The sequence below is a fragment of the Stenella coeruleoalba genome, assembly GCF_951394435.1.
Source record: "Stenella coeruleoalba genome assembly, chromosome: 20".
NCBI lineage: Eukaryota > Metazoa > Chordata > Mammalia > Artiodactyla > Delphinidae > Stenella > Stenella coeruleoalba.
In genome coordinates, this window is record NC_137166.1 from 27,656,773 (window position 1) to 27,675,531 (window position 18,759).

The window sequence follows — 18,759 nt, forward strand, 5'->3', positions numbered from 1 at the left end:
TCCCTGGTGGCGCAGTGGTTGAGAGTCCGCTTGCCGATGCAGGGGACACGGGTTCGTGCCCTGGTCTGGGAAGATCCCACATGCTGCGAAGCGGCTGGGCCCGTGAGCCTGTGCTTTGCAACGGGAGAGGCTACAACAGTGAGAGGCCCACGTACCGCAAAAAAAAAAAACACACAAAAAAAACCCCACCAAAAAACAGAGGGACTTCCTTGGCGGTCCAGTGGTTAAAGACTCCATGCTTCCACTTCAGGGGGGCATGGGTTTGATCTCATGTAAGATCCCACATGCCACGTGGTGTGGCTAAAAATAGAACAAGAATTTATTGTCTCACAGTATTAGAAGTTCAAAATCAAGGTGCTGGCAAGGTTGGTTCCTTCTGGAGGCTCTGAAGGAGAGTCTGTTCCATGCCTCTCTCCTAGCTTCTGGTGGTTGCCAGCAATCCTTTGTGTTCCTTGGCTTGGAGACACGTCACTCTAATCTCTGCCTCCATCTTCACATGGTGTTCTCCCTCTGTGTCTCTTTGTCCAGTTTCCCTCTTATAAGAACTCCAGTCCCTGGATTGGGGCCCACCCTAACTGAGGAATGCCTCTTGGTCAGGCATTTGTGACTAATCCCTCTCCTCTCTGGCCCTGCAGTTGCTTTTAACAAAAATATCTCTGTTATCCAGTCGTTGAGAAATTTTTGTTTGGAGGTGCAAAGGTCCTGGGGCATGTGTGAATGAGACCTTTTTTTTTCTTATATTTCTTGAATGTGACCTTTTTGACAGCCATCATTTAAAGAGAAAACCCCTAATCAGAAATCTTTAGGTTTTCAGGAAGACAGGGTTTGTTTGTTTTTTTCCTTCAAGATTTCCAGACCTTTCTCTTTGTTTATCTGCAGTGCATGCCTGAGGAGGTGTTGCTGGGGCCTCAGAGAGTTTGGAAGGACCGAGGGGATGAGGTTTGGTTCTGTGTATGTATGTGTATTTGTGTGTGTCTGTCTTTAAGAGTAAGACACACAGATACATGTGTGGACCCCCATGGAGAAACATGGGGACAGATGAACACGTAGGCAAGAGACAGGGACCCCCGGAGGTAAAGGCACAGAGTTCTGTTCTTCGCCACATGGCTCCCTCCCTTCACCTCTCGCATGCTCACGTGTCCTAGTGAGATCTTTCTTGGCCTTTTTATCCTTCTCAGCTGGATTTTCCCCCACAGCACGTATCCTGCGTTTCCCTCATGTATTGGGTTTTTATCTGCTACCCGCCCCGCTGTCCCCCGCCAGGAGAGCAGGGCTTTTCATGTTTTGGCTCACACACACAGTGGTAGGTGCTCAACAGATATTTGTTGAATGAGTGAACCCAGAGGGATGCACACGGCAAGGCCTGTGGTCAGAGAGGGTGTCAGAATTGCACGAGGGCCTGGGTGAAGCCCTGTGTGCAGGTGGCAGAGGTGGGGCCTCCTGCCTTGCTCTCCACCCTCGTCACCCTACTGCCCTCCCCCTGCACAGTGGGGTTTACTGTTCTGTACTGGACTATAAGACAAGTCCTCTGGCCTCTTCCAGCTAGACGGTGGGTCCACAGCAGGAGGGAGGGGTCCAGCAGCTCCTGCAGCTTCTGGAGATGAGGCCTGGGCCCAGCTCCCCATGCAGGGCCACCCCGGCCAGCAGAGGGTCAACACGTGTAGGGGTGCCCTGTCCTGGGCTGGGGCACTTCCTGTAGATTCTTGGGGCTGGGGTGAGGGGACGGGAAAAACCAGTCTGTCTGGTTGAGGTGGGGGAGGGCAGAAACCAAGGCGGCTCCCTGGGCAGCAAGGCCAGAAGGAACCAGAAATTCCCACTGCTTATGCAGCAGCTTTGTCTCTCAGGCTGCGCTTGCTGATCCGGAAATCAGGGCTGGGCAGGAGGGCGAGGCAGAGACCAGAGAGCCTGGATGCCTGCGGGGCCTGCCCCCTCGGAGCCAGCGAAGTGTCCTCATTTTTTATACATCACTAAGTAACTCTCAGTAGCCCAGGGTCCAGAGAACGACAGATCTGGGTTCAAATGCTGCCCTGCCCTTTCCCCACGGGTGGCCGTAGATGACTCATTTTCCTCTGAGCTCCTGTTTGGAAAATGGGGATAACACATAATACTGACTAATGAGAGGGTTTGGGGAAGTCAGTGAAATAAAAGGGAAGGTGCTTACCTGCGGCCTGGCACACAGCTGGAGGGCGTTATGTGGTTATTGTGACCAAGCCCATGAGTAATACACCAACAATTGATAAGTGTACGTTAGTGTAAACCCAGATCGATCCTTTCTTGATTTTTCAGTTCACCGCATTTTCTAACTTCCTTTCAGATAGTTGGAACCAGGCAACACGATGGCATGGAGGCCTGTAAGGACCCTGCTTTAAGTGAGGAGATAATTGTCTGCCCCTGACGCTCAGTCCTCCCCTGGGAGGGTCCTGCGTCCTGCTTTGGGAGTGTCTGTCCTCCTTTGTAACAGTGACCCTCCCCCAGCCCTGGGGGCTCTTGCCCACCGATGTGTCTGTTTCAGGCAGGGTGTCCTAAGGTTGGGTGGTTGGGGGGCTGTGCTGAGACACCCGCACTCTGGGTCCTCATGGGTCAGGGCTGTGCCCCCAGCGGTGTGACTGCCCTCAAGGCCCTGTTACCTGTCCCACCTTCCTCGCCTGCAAACTGGGCCCCATGGGCCACCCAGCCTGTTGGTGGTGGCTAGAGGAGAGCACTAGAGGCTAGAGGTAGGGCAGGGGAGGCTGGCAGGGTGCAGTGTGGGGTGGGCGTCCCTGGGGTCTCACCCCCCCACCCCGGAACGGGAGGAGGAGCAGGTGCAAAAATCTGGAGAGAGGGGGGAGTGGGCGCTTTCCCGAGTCTCCCACTCCCACCCCTGGGTGGAGGGAGGCAGGGCTGGGAGCACATTCACCGATTCACCCCTGCGTCCTCTTGTGACACACAGCACCTGTCGGGGGCAGGGGTCTGACCTCTGTTTCCTGGATAAGGAAACAGAGGCCAGTTACCTCTTGAGCATGTGTTTATCGAGCAGGTCTATGCGCCAGGCACTGCCGGGCACTGGAGACACAGCGATGACCAAAGAAGGATTCCTCGGGGGCCTGCGTTCTAGCAGGCGGACGCGAGTTGCCCTGGTGAGCCGCACAGAGCGGGAAGGCACTTGCCTGGTGTCCCATAGCCCAGGCAGGATGAAATCCCAGCTCCTGACTCCTAAGCCCAGGGCTCCACCTCTCACTTCCAGGTGGTGGGGAGAAAGGAAAGTCGTCACAGGGGCTGCTGGATGCCCGGCCTCAGCTAGGCTTATTCCTGCCCTGACCCCACAGGTGTAGGGAGATCGATACAGAAACTTCCCTTTTGGTCCTTGGCAGGGGTGCTTCGGTGGGGTGCCTGGCAGGCACCCATTCTGGCTGCTCTGGGGTGAGTGACAGCTCTCCCGTGTCTGGTCTAGGAGCTTGTGGCGGGGGGACTTTCTATCCCCCAAACCAGCAGCAGAGGTGGGTTTCGCTCCTGAGCCACTTCCCTGTGATCCAACTGATGGTTGGCTCATCCTTGAGACGGTGGCAAGGTCACTGGGAGCCTTGGTGTCACACACTGTCCATGGGAAGAAGAGTGACAGCTTTCTCTGTGTCTTCATCAGCAAAGCAGCCTTTCTCCACAGCCCCCCAGTTGATCCTCCCTCCCTCAGCGGCCAGTCCCGAGGCCTGCTGCCGGCCAGGGATTCTGGAGAATGCCCTTGTGGTGAAGGAGGACGTGCTGGCCTGTGGGGTCTCAGCCAGCAGGGAAGGGGCCAGGAGAGGCTTGGGGGAGGCTAGGATGGCCACAAGTGAGGTACCACCCTGCCAAGTTCCCCACGAGGTCATGAGGGGTTCAGCCAACCTACCCGTGTAAAATTCCCTGCAGCACAGCGTCCCCAGCTGGAATTGTTCGTTTATGTATACAAACCCCCATGGGTCCTGAACCTATGAGGTAGGTATGCTCTTTATACTCATGTGACAGGTGATGTGTCCAGAGCACAGAGTGGTTGTGAGCTTACCCAGTGTCACACAGCTGGTAAGGGGAGTGCGTTTTAAATCAGGCACTTGGCTCCGGAGGCCATGCTGTCAGCCGCTACACACACTACAGGGATGTTGGGGCTCACCCTGCCACATAGGAATGGCGTGATAGGTCCTTTTGCTTTTCTGAGGCCCAGTTTCACCTGTAAGGTGGGGATGGTAACACCTGTATTGAGGCGCAATTAGGAGAGTCGGAGAAGCTGGGGGTGGAAGGGGCTTGGTAGGGCACCAGGCAGAGGTCACCGTACCTCTGGGACTCTGTGCTTGTGTGTCCCTCCTTCAGGGATGTGCTGGTGACTTCATCTTTCTTTCAGAGCCTTTTACTAAGTTCCTGACCAAGCTCGGGTCCTGTACTGGGTGCTGAGATGCACCTATGAATGGGACAGTCATTGTCTTGCCCGTGGGGAACTGGGCAAGCTTGGGACACCACCCCTCTGGGGCTGCAGGGGTCTCACCCTGGAGGCAGCAGGGTGGAAGGCACTGCTGCTGTGGCTTCCAGTCTGGGGCAGGAAATAGAATTACAGTCTTGGGTGGTGGGTGCCTGGGGGGCCATGTGAGCACAGAAGAGAGTTCTGGAACCCAGACTGGAGGAGCAGGGAAGGTGCCCTGGAGCACATAACATTTTAGCTGAGATCTGAAAGGAGTACGTTACCAGGCAAGGGCTTGGTATGTATTGGTATGCAGTAGGAGCCAAATAAATTTTTCTTGGGCAAATGAGAAATGTGTCCTGAAGAGGGCGCCCCATGGCAAAGGCCTGGAAGCCTCTGGTCTGTGGCCTCCAGCCTGAGCGCTGGGGGCTCTGGGAGACGCTGGCCCTGTCTCGCTCCCTCCAGGTGCTGGGGCTGCTGGTGTGGGCCCTGATTGCCGACACCTCGTACCACCTGTACCCGGCCTATGGCTGGGTGATGTTTGTCGCTGTCTTCCTCTGGCTGGTGACAATCGTCTTCTTCATCCTCTACCTGTTTCAGCTGCACATGAAGCTATACATGGTGCCTTGGCCGCTGGTGGTGAGTCTGGGTAGGAACCCTGGGGGTGGGTCCAGGGTGACCCCTCTGCCTCTGGGTGTAGCTGTGACAATGCAGCCTTCCCTAAATGAGAAGTGGCAGGTGGGGGTTGGCTGAAGTCCTCGCTGGCCTGTAGCTCTGGGTCGGGGAGGGAGGATTGGTGGTTCAGGTGTCCAGTTTTTCTGAGCACTGAGAGCCATGAATCCAGGAGAACTTAGGCTTGACTTTCTCCCACGAAGGGAGTAGAAGTGAGGGGCTGTTGAATGGAGAGACTGGAGGCCATTTGGGATCTTGAAAGTATTTTTCCTTTTGGGGGGCAGTGGGGATTTGAATCTGTGGGTTCTGACTGGCAGCCCTGGGCCTGGAGGTTGGGCTGAGCTGGCAGGAATCACCGAGGCTGGGCCCGGTGTGTGCAGGGCTCAACGTGCCATCTCACCCCCCGCACCCCGCTGTCTGCAGGGTGAGGCCCCTGCAGCCTGGCAGAGGATGGTGTCCCGGGTTGCCCGGGTCAGTCTCCTTAGGACACAGAGCTGTGAGTGTCCATAGGAAGTACCCTGGCCAGACACAGAGAAAGCTGCTAGGGCTTTTTTCTCTGACCCGGAAAACCCCTGCAGCTGGGGTCTGAGGCTTTCAGTGAGCAGAGAGAGGCAAGAGAGGCACATGATTGTAAGACAAGCAAAGCTGGGACTAGGCAGCATTGTTTGCAATTCAATGACTTTTGAAGCTGAGGAAACGTGAGTCATCCTCAAGACAGACCGTGTTTGTTAGATCTTGACATCACTGGCAGGAGCCAGGTGGTGTTTGCGGCGGGCACTGGGCTTGGAGGGAAGATCCTGGCATGAGGAGGGGGCGGCCTGACTTCCTGGCTAGGGTCCAGCCCCTGCCTCGTGTCCTAGGAGCCTTGAAGAAAGACATCCCCGGAGATGGAGGGGCCTTGGTGTCTCTTAGCACAGATCTGGGGCCCAGCCACAGCTGCTGATGGAAGGAGGCTCCTTTCCCAGGCCATGATGGCAAAGGCAGTGTCTCACCCTCCTAGAGGAGGCTGAATTATGATTGCCAAATTGGGCTTTTCTGGGATAGGGGCTACAAGCCCCCTTCCGGGCACAGGTAAGAGGCGTGGGTCAAATAGGTCAGGAGGGGTTCTGAAGAACCCGCACCCATCTGTCCATAGGAAGCCGCCTCTACTCAGCTCTGTTGTTAGTGGGAGTGCAAGTGCCAAATCTTGATATTTTAAGATTGCAAGTTTTATATGCGATCTTAAAGTTTTCGTATGAAATCAAATTTAAAACGTAATATTTTTAAAAAATCTATGGGATGAGCCAAACATGCCTGAGGGCCACCAGTTTGCGATCTCTGCTAAGTGTCAACTGGCTCCGGGGGCCAAGCGCTGGGGGAATGGGACCTGGGCCTGGTTGTCAGCCCAGGACCCTTCCTTGCCAGCCTGGCTTACGGGTCCTCACCCTGGCATTTGACATGGGGCCTAGAGCCTAGGATGTGGCCGAAAGGCAGACATAGGTTCTTCCCACTGAGGGCAGAGAGGGACATGAGGCACCACCACCCACGCCCCCGCCGCACGGGTCAGCCTCAGAGCCAAGTCCTCGGACAACAGGGAGGGCCGGGCCTGGCTGGGAGCCAACACAAGCAGGCCCCGGGTTCAGCTGGTGCACTCAGAGACAGGCTTGCTTTGGTCTCTTGCCATCAGGAATGGGTTTTGCCTTGTGGAACTGTTGCTGTCCTGACCAGGTCACTTTAGCAGCCCCTCCACAACCCGCCCCCCCCCCCACCCCCCCCCCCCCCCCCCCCGCCATCTCTCAGCCTTCGGTATGTCTACGTTCCCTGCTCATATGGCCTCCAGGCTGACCCTGTGTAGACTGCTGTCTCTTGAGGCCTTTTTAGAGGGAAAGACCCACGTGTCTCCATCCTTGAGCCCCAGCCCCTGTTCTGGCTACTAAAGGGATGTGCTCGTGGGGACCAGGAGGTTGACAGTTACCGGAAGTGTCTCACGTCTTAAGACTTCTCTCCCCCACCTACCCCCAGTTAATGATATTTAATGTGGGCGCCACCGTTCTCTACATCACGGCCTTCATCACCTGCTCTGCTTCGGTTGAACTGACGTCCCTGAAGGGCACCCGGCAGTACAACCAGCGTGCAGCTGCCTCCGTGAGTATGGTTCCCTGGGGCACCCTCGGCAGTTACAGGGGAGACGGGCCAAAGCAAGGTCTGGGCCCCTGGACTCTCACTGCTCCCTGGTCCCAGGCCAGGCACCTGCCACGTGCTGAATTACCCTCCTCTCAGTGGGCTCAGTTTTCCATAATTAACAGCAAAACCCCGAGGAACCAGAATGCTTGGGAAATACCTGGGTGGCACAAATGAAGTTTGGGTTAATGCTGCTGTAAATCAGTCGTGCTGCAATGATTTAGGGTCATAGGTCCCCTTGGAGAATCTGTTGAAAGCGCTCTATCCTCCCCCCTGGAGAAAGGCACGCACAAAAACCTTTCGGTTTAAACCATCTGGGAGATCCTCAGGCTCTCCCATGCAGCTCAAACTCGGGCTCCACGTCAGGTAGCCAGTGAAGTATGAGTGAGCACGCCTCACCCACGAGCCCCTGCAGGCACTTCCTCACTGTCCTTCCACTCCCTCAGTGGGGAGGGGGACAGGGACTGCCAGTCCTTTCGACAGACCAGGAAACTGAGGCTAAGAGAGGTGAAGGGACACCACTAAACTGAGCCCTGGGTAGGGCGGGAGTTAGACCAGGACTTGGGTCTCCTCATTCTTTCTGGTGAGGATGGTTTTGAAATCTGTGAACTCAGTCACCAGGATAGAGACATGGAAATTCTGAACGTGGCCTTAGGTGCTAGTGTAGGGATACCTATGAATTGATTCCAGAAAAACTCCTAGGGTAGCTGAAATTGCCTTTTTAAAACTAAATCCCTGAAATGTGTCTATAAAGTAGCTCCTACCCCTTGGTGACTCTTAGCACACTGTCCAGTTATCCCTCAATCTAAGACACACCTGGCTTGTGTGGTTAATGGTTCCCCACTAGAATATAAAGTTGGCACCCCAGAACCTGGTACCCATCAGCCCCCACGGTGGTTAAATGGGTGTATGGTTACGGAGGAGGTGGTGTGGCTCCAGAGCAGCTCATTCTGGTTGAGGGGCCCCGGGTTTCACTGTCTGCATCTACCTTCCTGGTGCTTGTATCACTGTCATGGCCCCCAGCCCCGTGTGCCGTGCTGCAGACAGACTCACCTCTGCTGTCTTCTCTTTCAGTTCTTTTCGTGTTTAGTGATGATTGCCTATGGAGTGAGCGCTTTCTTCAGCTTCCAGGCCTGGCGAGGAGTAGGCAGCAATGCAGCCACCAGTCAGATGGCTGGCGGCTATGCCTAAACCATTGGTGCCATGGGCCACCCTGGGCCTGAAGGCTGTAGCCTGGTCCCTGTGCAGGTGGCCCCGCAAGCCCGAAGCCTGAGCCCTGCATGGAGTCAGCCCGGAAGGGACTACACTTGCTCTTCTCCGCTCATCAGACTCCTTGGGCTCACCCCACACTCCCAAGGAATCAGGATCCTTCCTCTGGCAGGCGCATGGGCTGGAAGAGAGGCCAACAGCCAAGACCTCTCCATCCTCCATATTCAGCAGAAGGTGATGGGGGATACAGGACTCTCTCTGCTTTGTCTTTAGGACTTCGGTGTCCAAGGCTGGGAGCCAGCCTTCTCATTGGCACTAAATACACTAACAATGACTCCAGACTTGCAGCCCACCATAGAATATGCCTAACAAGCAACAATTATTTATCTCTGTTTTTGTTCTGGGAAGCTGAGCAAATTCATGAAACCGTTCTGATTCCTTAAAACATAATCCTGGCCTGACCCTCCGCCAAGCTAGCACGTCACTTGTAGGGAAACATGTCGAAAGAGGGTTATGATGCTGACAGCATGGTCTTCCTTTCCTACATTTCAGACATACCAGTTATTTTAAACAAATCAGTTTTAAGTGACTTCTCAATGATGAAAAGCTTATCCAGGTTTCCCTCCCTTTCCCAAGCCTTGTTTGTAGTTTTCCCTTTGGGAAAAGCTAACATCAATGCCGACTGCCTCCTTGACACTGTTAATCAGGCACCTGGGACATGAGGGAGGGAGGGAGGTAAAGCAAGGCCTTGCTAGTGAGTTGTCCTGTGCTTGGTGGCGACTTTGTTGTTTTTGTTTTTTTACAAAAATAAAGATGAAAGAACTTATTTGGAAAAGATGTTGGGGAATCACGGTTATAGATGCTTATAAACTCCAGGTAGCTGCAGCATAAGTCAGTACAGTCAGCCCTCCATATCCGTGGGTTTCACATCTGAGGATTCAACCAATCAGTTGATATGCAGGGTCAGCTGTATTCAAAATACTCGCCATTTTACATAAGGGACTTGAGCACAGATGCTCAAGTCCCTTAAGCATCTGTGGGTTTTGGTATCCCCAGCGGTCCTGGAACCAGTGCCCCACGGATACCAAGGGACAACCGTACAAAGGTTCCAAATGCCTATTTAAAGGCAGTTCCAGTCCTGGAGTCACTCAGCACCACCAGCCACTTCTTTGACCTGAGGTAGGATGACCAACTTCCTGCCTGCTTTGCTGGGACAGCCCCGTTTATGCCGCTTGTCATGGCATAAATTTAATAGCACCCCTTTTTATTCTGAAAAGGGTCTCAGTTTAACAGTAAATCATTTAGTCATCTTGATGAACTTAAGATTGCCATAATGTCGCCTACCTTGACAGTTTGTGAAGTTCAGAGATGAGATAATCCAAGTGCCTGATGCGCGGAGCTGCTACAGACAGTAGAGAGAGGGGAGAGCAGCAAAGAGGGGGAGTCCTTCTGAACTTATTTTCCCACCACAGAGCAACATGCTCTGAATAATGAGCCACAGGCATTTCTGGGCACCCCTTGGTCCTGTCTTAAAAAACTGGGAACAATTAAAATGTAACTAGATTCAAACAGTTGCAGATGAGCTGCTCCATTGTGAAGGGTGGGGGGGGGGGGAACTAAGTCTGATACCCATGTCCCATTTGGGTCCCAGGCCTAGTTTGTGCCTGTTGTCCTGGTGTGAGTTAATAGCATCCCTTTTTACTCTCCAGTGTCTCAGAGTTTGAATAACAAATTATAGTCATTCTAGAATTAAGCCATAAAAGGATAGTTTTAAGGAAGACCAACCGATTTTCTTTTGAGGCTTAAGAGAAAACAAAATCCTTGGCAAGTCTTACCAGGTTTCTGACACCCTAAAACACAGCCTATTTTGGTGGAGATGTTAACACTCTTTGTCAAACAACTACCTGTTGGTTCAGGCCAATGCATCCCCCAGTCCTTAGCCCCTGGCCCTGCAGTTTGGGTGAACAGTGCTTCCCATGGCTGAGGAGGCCTAAGCAATAGGAGGAGGCAAATGTCTCCTGAGGCTAGGTCTGCACGTGGGGCCTTCTCATCCCAACCATCCCTGAGCCCCTCTGAAGGTGGGACATGATGAGCTAAGTTCCTGAGCAGACCGGAGAGAGTTCTAGTTTGTTTTAAAAAAATCAGAAAGCCTGTTTTCTAATGTGAAGCTACAACAGACGTGCCTGCTTTTTTTCTGAGTGGAAAAGGATGAAAAAGAACCATTTGCCTTTTTTGTTCACTTTTCATAATTTCATCTTTGTCCACCTGCCTTTTCTCAGCCAGACTGAATAGAGGGATTCTTCATCAAGTGCTTCCAACATGCCTGGCCTGCGATGGGCAGTCCCGTTTATAAAAAGAGCAAGAAGGGTAGGCAAGGCCAGGAGACGAAGTGTTTTAAAAGACTTCGTCTTGAAAGACCAAAGTACTGATAACCTGATGGCAGCAGCAATAGTAAAGAAGGGATGACTCATTTAGAATGATGGTTTTTGTTTTTTTCAAAACACCTGAAATTTTACTCATGGTACAAAAGTATTTAATAAGCGCCACGTTGGTACAGAAAAACGCACAGCCTACAGCTAGCTCATCCTTTAAAACCAGAACAGCCAAGTGAAAAGTCAGTAGAGAGTCTTATTTTTACTTTAAAAATAAAAAAAGCAACAAAAAAACAACTAAGGTATACATTGGGAATTGAACTACTATAGTTTTTCTTTCTAGAGAGGTGACATCCACGTTTTCTGGTCAGTAATATTCTATCAAACATTGTACTAAACCAGTGTACTAAATCCAAGCAGACAGATGACCAGTAAAGCTGTTTGCTATCTCCTACTGAGCTAGACCAGTGGAACACTATCTTGGTAGGATTATTTTGACAGCAAGAAGGAAGTGCACAGCCCCTACCCCAACAGAAAACCTAAGGAGCTGTTCTACATAGAAAGGGTTTTAAGCAAACCTGCACAAATATTAACATGCTCTAAGAAAAGGAAACCTTTTAGACCACTTCCAGCATACATTCATTGGTGCCCAGTAAAACAGGAACACCAACATGGAAAGCATTTTTGCTTTCATAGCACTAACAGCTAAAAAGCACACAGCAATATAATACTTTGATCTTGAAGTGGGTAATCATGGAAGTTCCAAGATTATATCCACTAGGTTAGCCTGAGTATTCATTTATAAAAATGTTTTCAAAAACACATAAATGAGGGTTATAGAAACAATGGGACTACATCAGGACCAGTAGAAGACAGTAAAGTGATACAAGGACTGTACGTGTAAGACTAGGAACTGATTTTCACAAGTACCTTTTTAGGTAAAGGACAACTCTCTAAGTCGATTCCTACCTCCAAGACTAGCTGTGATAATAGGAGTTTCAGAAATCTTGAGATGGGTACCTAGCTTGAGTTAAACCCTAGATAAATACTCCCAGTCAAAAACCCCACTGAGGCTGCAGGACTGAAACTCTGACCCATATAAAAAGCTGTGAGTGCACAAAAAGCCTGGTGGGAGGGCTTCCCTGGTGGCGCAGTGGTTGAGAGTCCGCCTGCCGATGCAGGGGACACGGGTTCGTGCCCCGGTCCGGGAAGATCCCACATGCTGCGGAGCGGCTGGGCCCATGACCCATGGCCGCTGAGCCTGTGCGTCCGGAGCCTGGGCTCCGCAACGCGAGAGGCCACAGCAGTGAGAGGCCCGCGTACCGCAAAAAAAAAAAAAAAAAAAAAAGCCTGGTGGGACATGCAAGGCCTGCTGGGCCAAGAGAGTTGGTGATGGTGGGTTCTTCCAACAAGGACACACCAACACATATGCTGGGGAAGTGCCCCCCAGGTGGAATGCTGGACTTGGGCTTGGTGCAGGAGCCAGACTCAGAAGCTCCTGAAAGAGGTGTCTACTCAGGGCGGAGTACTAGGGTTACTGAAGACAAGCACGTGTCCCAGGAAGGTCGGGTCATTTTCTTCTGACCCATCAATACTTAACATTAACAAAGAGTTGCAGAACAGAGTCAGTGATTCCAAGATGTATTCTTCAGACAACATCAGCCAAAGCCTCTCCCAGTCTATTGGGCTGGTGATGTCTAGAAAGATCCCATTACCTGGAGGTGGGACCTAGGGCCGCAGATTGTTCTGGGAAGCTGTCATAGAAGATGATTTGCACAATGAAGTCACCACTAAACCGCTGCTTAAGTCCAGTCCCCGGCCTTCTTTTTCCTACATGAGAAGAGAGCAACTTTAAGAGGCAAGAGACAAAAAAAAGTCCTTTCTAGCTCATAACAGGGAAGGAAGTGTTCAGGGTGGGCCACCAGGGAGCACACAGGAAGAGGGAGTGATTTTGCATTTTTATTCAGAGCTGGTCACTCTTTAAAAATGCACCTCTTGGGGACTTCTCTGGCAGTCCAGTGGTTAAGACTCCATGCTTCCACTGCAGGGGGCACGGGTTCGATCCCTGGTCCCTTGGTTGGGGAACTAAGATCCCACATGCCACGAGGCGCAGCCAAAAAAACAAAAAAATGACCTCTCTTCACTGAAAAACATTTCTTTTTCCTATTAAGAACCTGTACTCCAAGAAAAGCAAGGCAATCAGACCTGTTTTTTGGCTTTGTCCTTTTGATTATTTAGGAACCCTATAAGGTGCCTGGGACCTGTTTCACCAAAACCATGAGAATGTAATTCCTTGTTAAGGGTCCCAGGCCCCGGCCAGCAGAGGACAGCAGCTCGCTCTGCTGATACTGGCCAGTCTTACAGAGAGGAGCACAGGGGGTGGTTTGTGCTCGACAGGTCTACTTGGAACTTTCTAAGCAGTTCACTGTGACTAAACAGACAGAGGAACTTACTGCTCTATAGTCCAGAAACATTTCTTTAAAAGCCAGAAAATCTGTAAACGTGAGCAGCATGTCGAAAATGTCACCGGCCACTTCATCTTTATGGTGCCTGCAAAAGAAAAGGGGCTGCTTCATGAATGAATGATGATACAGACTGTCTCTTCGAGATTTCCCTCAAAGGTCTGGAGGGCCTCCCACCCAGGACCTAACCAAGTGCTCTAAAGCTTGATATTCAAGCACTGAGGAAAACAAGGGGGAGGGTGTTCTTTCAGAGTTGAGGGTAAAAAGAAGTAAGAAAGCAGAGTCAAGCTCAACTCACTGTAAAGTTGTAGTGAAAGCCGCCATGTTAAATCCAGGAATCCGCTCCAACAGCTGTTCTTCTATATACTTTTCTACCAAAGAAATCTAACAGTGGAAAGGATCTTGGTCAGACTGTGCTTTAAGAAAACAAAGCTTCTCTTCAGAAAGCCTGTCCTCCAGCCCTTTGAAAACATTTCCTAAGAGCCTATTCTGTGTGCCTGGCTCCCCGCGAGTGCTGGGAGAACCCAGAGAACCCAAACCCAAACCCAGCTCCTGTCCTCAGTGAGCACACCCCCTGTGCCCTGGCCCACCCGTGGGAGAGGCATTTGCAGGTAATTACGATGTAACAAGAGGAATGCTCCAAGGTGGGTAGGGATAGGGGGCAGAAGGGCTCCCACTCCCCACGGCGGGAAGGGAGGAGTGAAGTAAGTGGGGGCTTTTCTGCCTGGGTAGACAGAGTCTGTGCGGAAAGAACATATAAAAAAGCACACAGTTGGAGGTAATCGCAGGTTCCTTAAAAGCTGAGGCTTGGCTTAAGAAACCTTCTTCGACTCTGCCACACTTCTATGTTAAGGGAAGAAAGTCCTGGAGGCTCAAACCTCTTCTCGGACCGATGAGATCATAACAGGAGGCTGCACGAGGCCTTGGCATAGGGCAAAGACCCAAGGGGTCAAGAGTCGAGGTCCCTGGGTTCTAGTCTTGGTTTTGCCACCAACTACTTAGTGATCTTGGTCTTGGTTTTCACTTTTATCAAACAGTCGTGCATACCTGGTTGGATTATGTAGTAGGAAAAAATAGTGTGTGAAAGCCCAAAAGGTCAAAAGTATGTAAGTGCAAGGTATGGTGAATCCACATACTGTAACTGAAAGCAGGATTATGATAAAGCCAAACATGTTTTAAAACAGAAGACGAAGTCATTAAATATTTGGAAAACAGCCCCAAGAACTGTGCAGAGGAAAACAACAGGAGGTGAAGACTAAATCAGATTCTAATTAGGCTTCCCGGCAGGGTGCTGATGGCAGATTAAGTTGAGCAGATTTCAACATCACTTGATCCTAAATTCATAATTTAAAGAAATCCTAATCTCCAGTAAGAGAAACAGGAATCCACTTACATATTCATTAAAAATAGGTGTGTAGGTGAGCTTATTCTCTTCTGTGTCTTCAAACTCCTGGTAGTACTTGTCCATGAAATTCCTCTGTAATAACTGGAACTCATCATCTGAACCGCAATAGGAAAAATGTACTCTTTTTAGTGGAGACTAAAAACCATTCTGATTTCTAAACAGGCAGGAAGAAATGTCAGCAGAACTGCTTTATGGATGGCCAGTCTCTAGGAGGGGAAAGCTGAAGGTGTTAACCGTACAGTTTCGCGGCATGAAGCGCCTTCACGCTGCTGTGCAACCACCACTATCCTCTAGTCCACTTTAACCAGGGTGGCTTGGGAACTCCACAAAGGGTTGTCTTAATATAATTTCAGCAGCAGTGGTGTAAACAGTGTAGTGATTAAATGCATGGGCTCTGATAGAGGCTAGACTACCTGGGTTCAAATCCCACCTCGGCCACTTACAACTGTGTGACCTTTGGCCTGTTACTTAATTTCTCTAAGCCCCAGTTTCTTCATTGGAAAAATGAGGATGATCAGAGTACCTATCCTGTAAGACTTGCTATGTGGAATTTAGATGAGAATTCATGTATAGAGATTGGTTCATAGCAAACATTAAGGTTTATGGTATTTAGGGTATTTTAACAACCAAACAGAATATAACTTCTAAAAATAAAAGGAAAGCTTCATAAATGACCTAGACTTTGGAATAAATACCCTGGGCTTTCCCACAGCACACAGGTTACTCATAGAGGCCAAAAGAAAGTATTCCTCAGCATTCCCCAGAAATCCTCAGATCCACATGGGATCTTAACAGTGAAACATTTGCATTTAGGAGTTAAGGGTATGAACCTTTACAGGACCCGAAGGTATAAAAACTTGGTCAATGATTTTTCACTAAACAAGGCTAAGAAATACAGCTAGTAACACCAAACAACAGTGTTCTTTTCCTAATTCTCAGAAAACTTAAAGTCAACAGACAAGATTTTCTCAAATTTTTCTCTCCCACATACTTGTCTTAAATGGTTGGTGCCTATTACTGCTTATTACTTAGCAGGACTTATGGATGCCAAAATGAATCCACAAATTCGAACTCAGAATCCAGCTGAAGTATGACATCTTGTTCCTCACGAACATGTGTGCTATGGCTATGGTATTTTTAAATTAATTAATTAATTAATTTTTGGCTGCGTTGGGTCTTCGCTGCTGTGTGCAGGCTTTCTCTGGTTGTGGCGAGCTGGGGGCTACTCTTCCTTGAGGTGCGCAGGTTTCTCATCGCGGTGGCTTCTCTTGTTGCAGAGCACAGGCTCTAGGGCGCAGGCTTCAGTAGTTGTGGCTCGCGGGCTCAGCAGTTGTGACACACGGGCTTAGTTGCTCTGCGGCATGTGGGATCTTCTTGGACCAGGGCTCGAACCCGTGTTCCATGCACTGGTAGACAAAATTAACCACTGCGCCACCAGGGAAGTCCCAATGGCTATGGTATTACACTGTGATTTATATCACAAAATATTAAAACACAAGACTAAAAATTGATTTTACTCTCTGAAATAAACTAGGTTAATATTTTCTGAAGTTTTGCCAAGAGCCCCATAACTTCAAGGTGCCCCATTACCTGAATAAGTCCCTTCAGGGGACTGAATCTATGGTTACTAGTTACTTAAAGGAGTAGGGGCTGTAGCCTGTAAAGCAAAGCACAATAAGGCTTACTTTGTATTACAGTACGTTACATTAAACATTACATGCAGCTTCATGTTTTCTCTCTTTTTGAAAATTAACTCTCCAAATGGATTTCAACGTCCTTAAAAGCAAGGGCCTAAAACCTTAAAAAGCACAGGCAAGGAAGCTTACCCATGATAATGTCTTCTAAATATCCAACCACAGCATCAAATTCTGCATCAGAGGCGGAAGAGCTGAAAAATACGCCTGGATTAGGAGCTGTTTCAGATTAATTCCTCTTTTTTTCAAAATGTATTATGGACATTTTCAAATAAACTTCCCATCAACTAGCTTTAAAAATTAATAATGATTACTGTCTAATTCAGCAATGCCACACAGAAGAAAACACATTTGACACATCTGTGACATCAAAGTTGAATGCAATGGCTCCACTTTCATAAAACATGATACGACCCAAGGACTTACAACAGGGACAAATAAAAGGGGCAAAGGCTCACAGCGGACATCTTAAGGCTCCTCGCATTTATTTCGTTGGGGTCCTACTCACCGCATTTTCGCTATCACCCCACACCAATCTGCTTGTGGGCGCGCGTAAACTTGGTGCGGTTAAGACACTGGCCGGGAAGGGGGGCAATTAGAACCCCTGGGGGTAGTGGTGGTGGTCTTCTGACCCGTGGTCGGGCCTCTGCAGCTCAAACTCGCCAGGTTTTGCTGACGACCAAGGATTGGAGGCGGGGGGCATTGTGACAGAGGCCTGTATCATCGCATGACACCGCCCTGCACTCCTGTCCTCCAGGGCTGAACCCCGCGGTCGCCGCGGCGGTAGAGTCGGCCGCGGGAACTGGGGCGGAGTCTTGTTGCTCTCCCACCCACACCGGGGATCCTGGTTTCGCAGGGCGGAGGCAGAGGCCGAGGCCAAGCGCGGCAGCCCCGACCTTCAGCCTCCCGGGCTCGTGCGGCGTCACTCACAAGGACAGCGCGAAGCTCTCTTCCTCTAGAGCGTCCATCGCCGCCGCCGCGTCCATCGCCAACGCCGCATCCACCGCGCGCGGGGCAGCGGGCCCGCCGGGCTTCTACCCCGCCCGAAGCCCGGGAGCAGCCTCCGCTCTGCTCCGCAGAGCCCCAACCGGCATCGGGAAGGCCTCGCAGCCGAGGCCTCGGCCAGTTCACGGCCCAACCGAGTAGCGCCTGCGCACGACACCCCGGCCTCAGGCTCCCTGGCTGCTGCCACGCGCTAGCCAGGCCGCACTTAACCCGCCGCTGTCGCCTAGGGGGTCCCGGCGTCCGTTACCGCGCCCACCCCGCCTTCACCAAGGCCTCCGCGACCCTTCCGCCGCCTCGCGGCTCTCAGCAGCCAATCACAGGCGTGCGTTGCCAAACGCCAGGGGCGGGGCAAAGATAGGGAGAGGAAGTGAGGGAAAGGGATGGAGGGTCGCGAACGGAAGTCGGACCTCTTTGAGCAGGTCAGGGGCTCTCTCACGTATACTCGCTCTGTGGGGTGATTAAATCTGACGTCGTCCCCATTTTGAAGAGGAAGGAATCCAAGCCCAGAGAGAGCCTTCATTTCCTCACTTGCAACTTGGAATGAATTACAAGATTTAAGGTGAAGCTTCAGGTCGTTTAAAGCGGGTTTTAAGAGCACTGTAAATCGAAAATCTCTTGAGAGCCAATCCCTTAGCTTTTGAGCCAGATAATGAAGACCTCTGATTTGCGAGACAGTTACTCCCTCTCGTGGAAGGATCGCCCCACCGCAAGAAGTGGAGGTATTGTAATTTACATCATAAGTATAATATTCACATCAAAAAGATTATTCGGCACTAACTGGTTTCTTGGGTAATTAGGCAAGATAAAAGTTGACAGAACCACTTTGAGCAACTACATCAGGTGACTTTGCTCCAGGAAAAGTACCCCTCCAAAACTGACGAATTTTGCAAAAGGATACCCTAGATCTGTTTTCTCCTGATTGGATCACTAGACATTGTGTCTCTTCGGTTGCATTTTATTTTTTGGCCAAATGTCTGGTACATGTACATTTTAGGTATGGCTTAAGTTTGATCTGTGGGTCAGATGGCCAGTCTGAATAAATTGACATTTTTGAATGGACATAAAATAGATATCAGTGGGATGTGGAACTAAAAATGGTTACCATGACACAGTTGTATCCAGAGTGAGATCAATTCTCAGAGGTACTACTTCTGCTTACCACCAAGTAGAAGGCAGGCATCCAGAAAGATTTGCTGAATAACTGGACGGAGTTCTGTAAGTCAAACACTGGTCACACAGCTCAAGGCAAACTCAGCAATTTCCTCATGACCTACTTTCTCTATAAACCACACTTACTTCTGCTGGACTAAATGAACTTGCCCACACGTTCTACTGCTAATACATATATGGGATCAGAGCAGAGGAGGAAACTTGATTT

The 18,759-nt window shown here is 50.5% G+C and overlaps 2 protein-coding genes across 5 annotated transcripts in view; one reads left to right on the top strand and one right to left on the bottom strand.

The window, feature by feature from the left end:
* The window catches only part of PLLP (plasmolipin), a 41,446-nt gene extending 31,968 nt beyond the window's left edge, over positions 1 to 9,478 (top strand). For both annotated transcript variants that reach the window (XM_079908755.1, XM_079908754.1), the window contains 3 exons: positions 4,868 to 5,041; positions 7,076 to 7,198; positions 8,309 to 9,478. In XM_079908755.1, the coding sequence (XP_079764881.1) occupies positions 4,868 to 5,041; positions 7,076 to 7,198; positions 8,309 to 8,425 (414 nt within the window). In that variant the 3' untranslated portion in view covers positions 8,426 to 9,478. The remainder of the gene's footprint in view (positions 1 to 4,867; positions 5,042 to 7,075; positions 7,199 to 8,308) is intronic.
* On the bottom strand, positions 9,474 to 18,032 carry ARL2BP (ARF like GTPase 2 binding protein). Of its 3 annotated transcripts, none has more exons than XM_079908751.1 (6): positions 17,789 to 18,032; positions 16,509 to 16,570; positions 14,671 to 14,777; positions 13,576 to 13,661; positions 13,269 to 13,365; positions 9,474 to 12,645 (listed from the first exon to the last, which is right to left on the bottom strand). In XM_079908751.1, exons 1-6 carry the CDS (start codon positions 17,899 to 17,901, stop codon positions 12,544 to 12,546), a joined length of 567 nt encoding a protein of 188 aa, XP_079764877.1. In that variant the 5' UTR covers positions 17,902 to 18,032; the 3' UTR covers positions 9,474 to 12,543. The 3 variants fall into 3 exon arrangements, with proteins under 3 accessions (XP_079764877.1, XP_079764878.1, XP_079764879.1); XM_079908752.1 differs by lacking the exon at positions 17,789 to 18,032 and adding an exon at positions 17,307 to 17,771; XM_079908753.1 differs by lacking the exon at positions 17,789 to 18,032 and adding an exon at positions 16,885 to 17,296.
* Between the last annotated feature and the right edge of the window lie 727 nt (positions 18,033 to 18,759).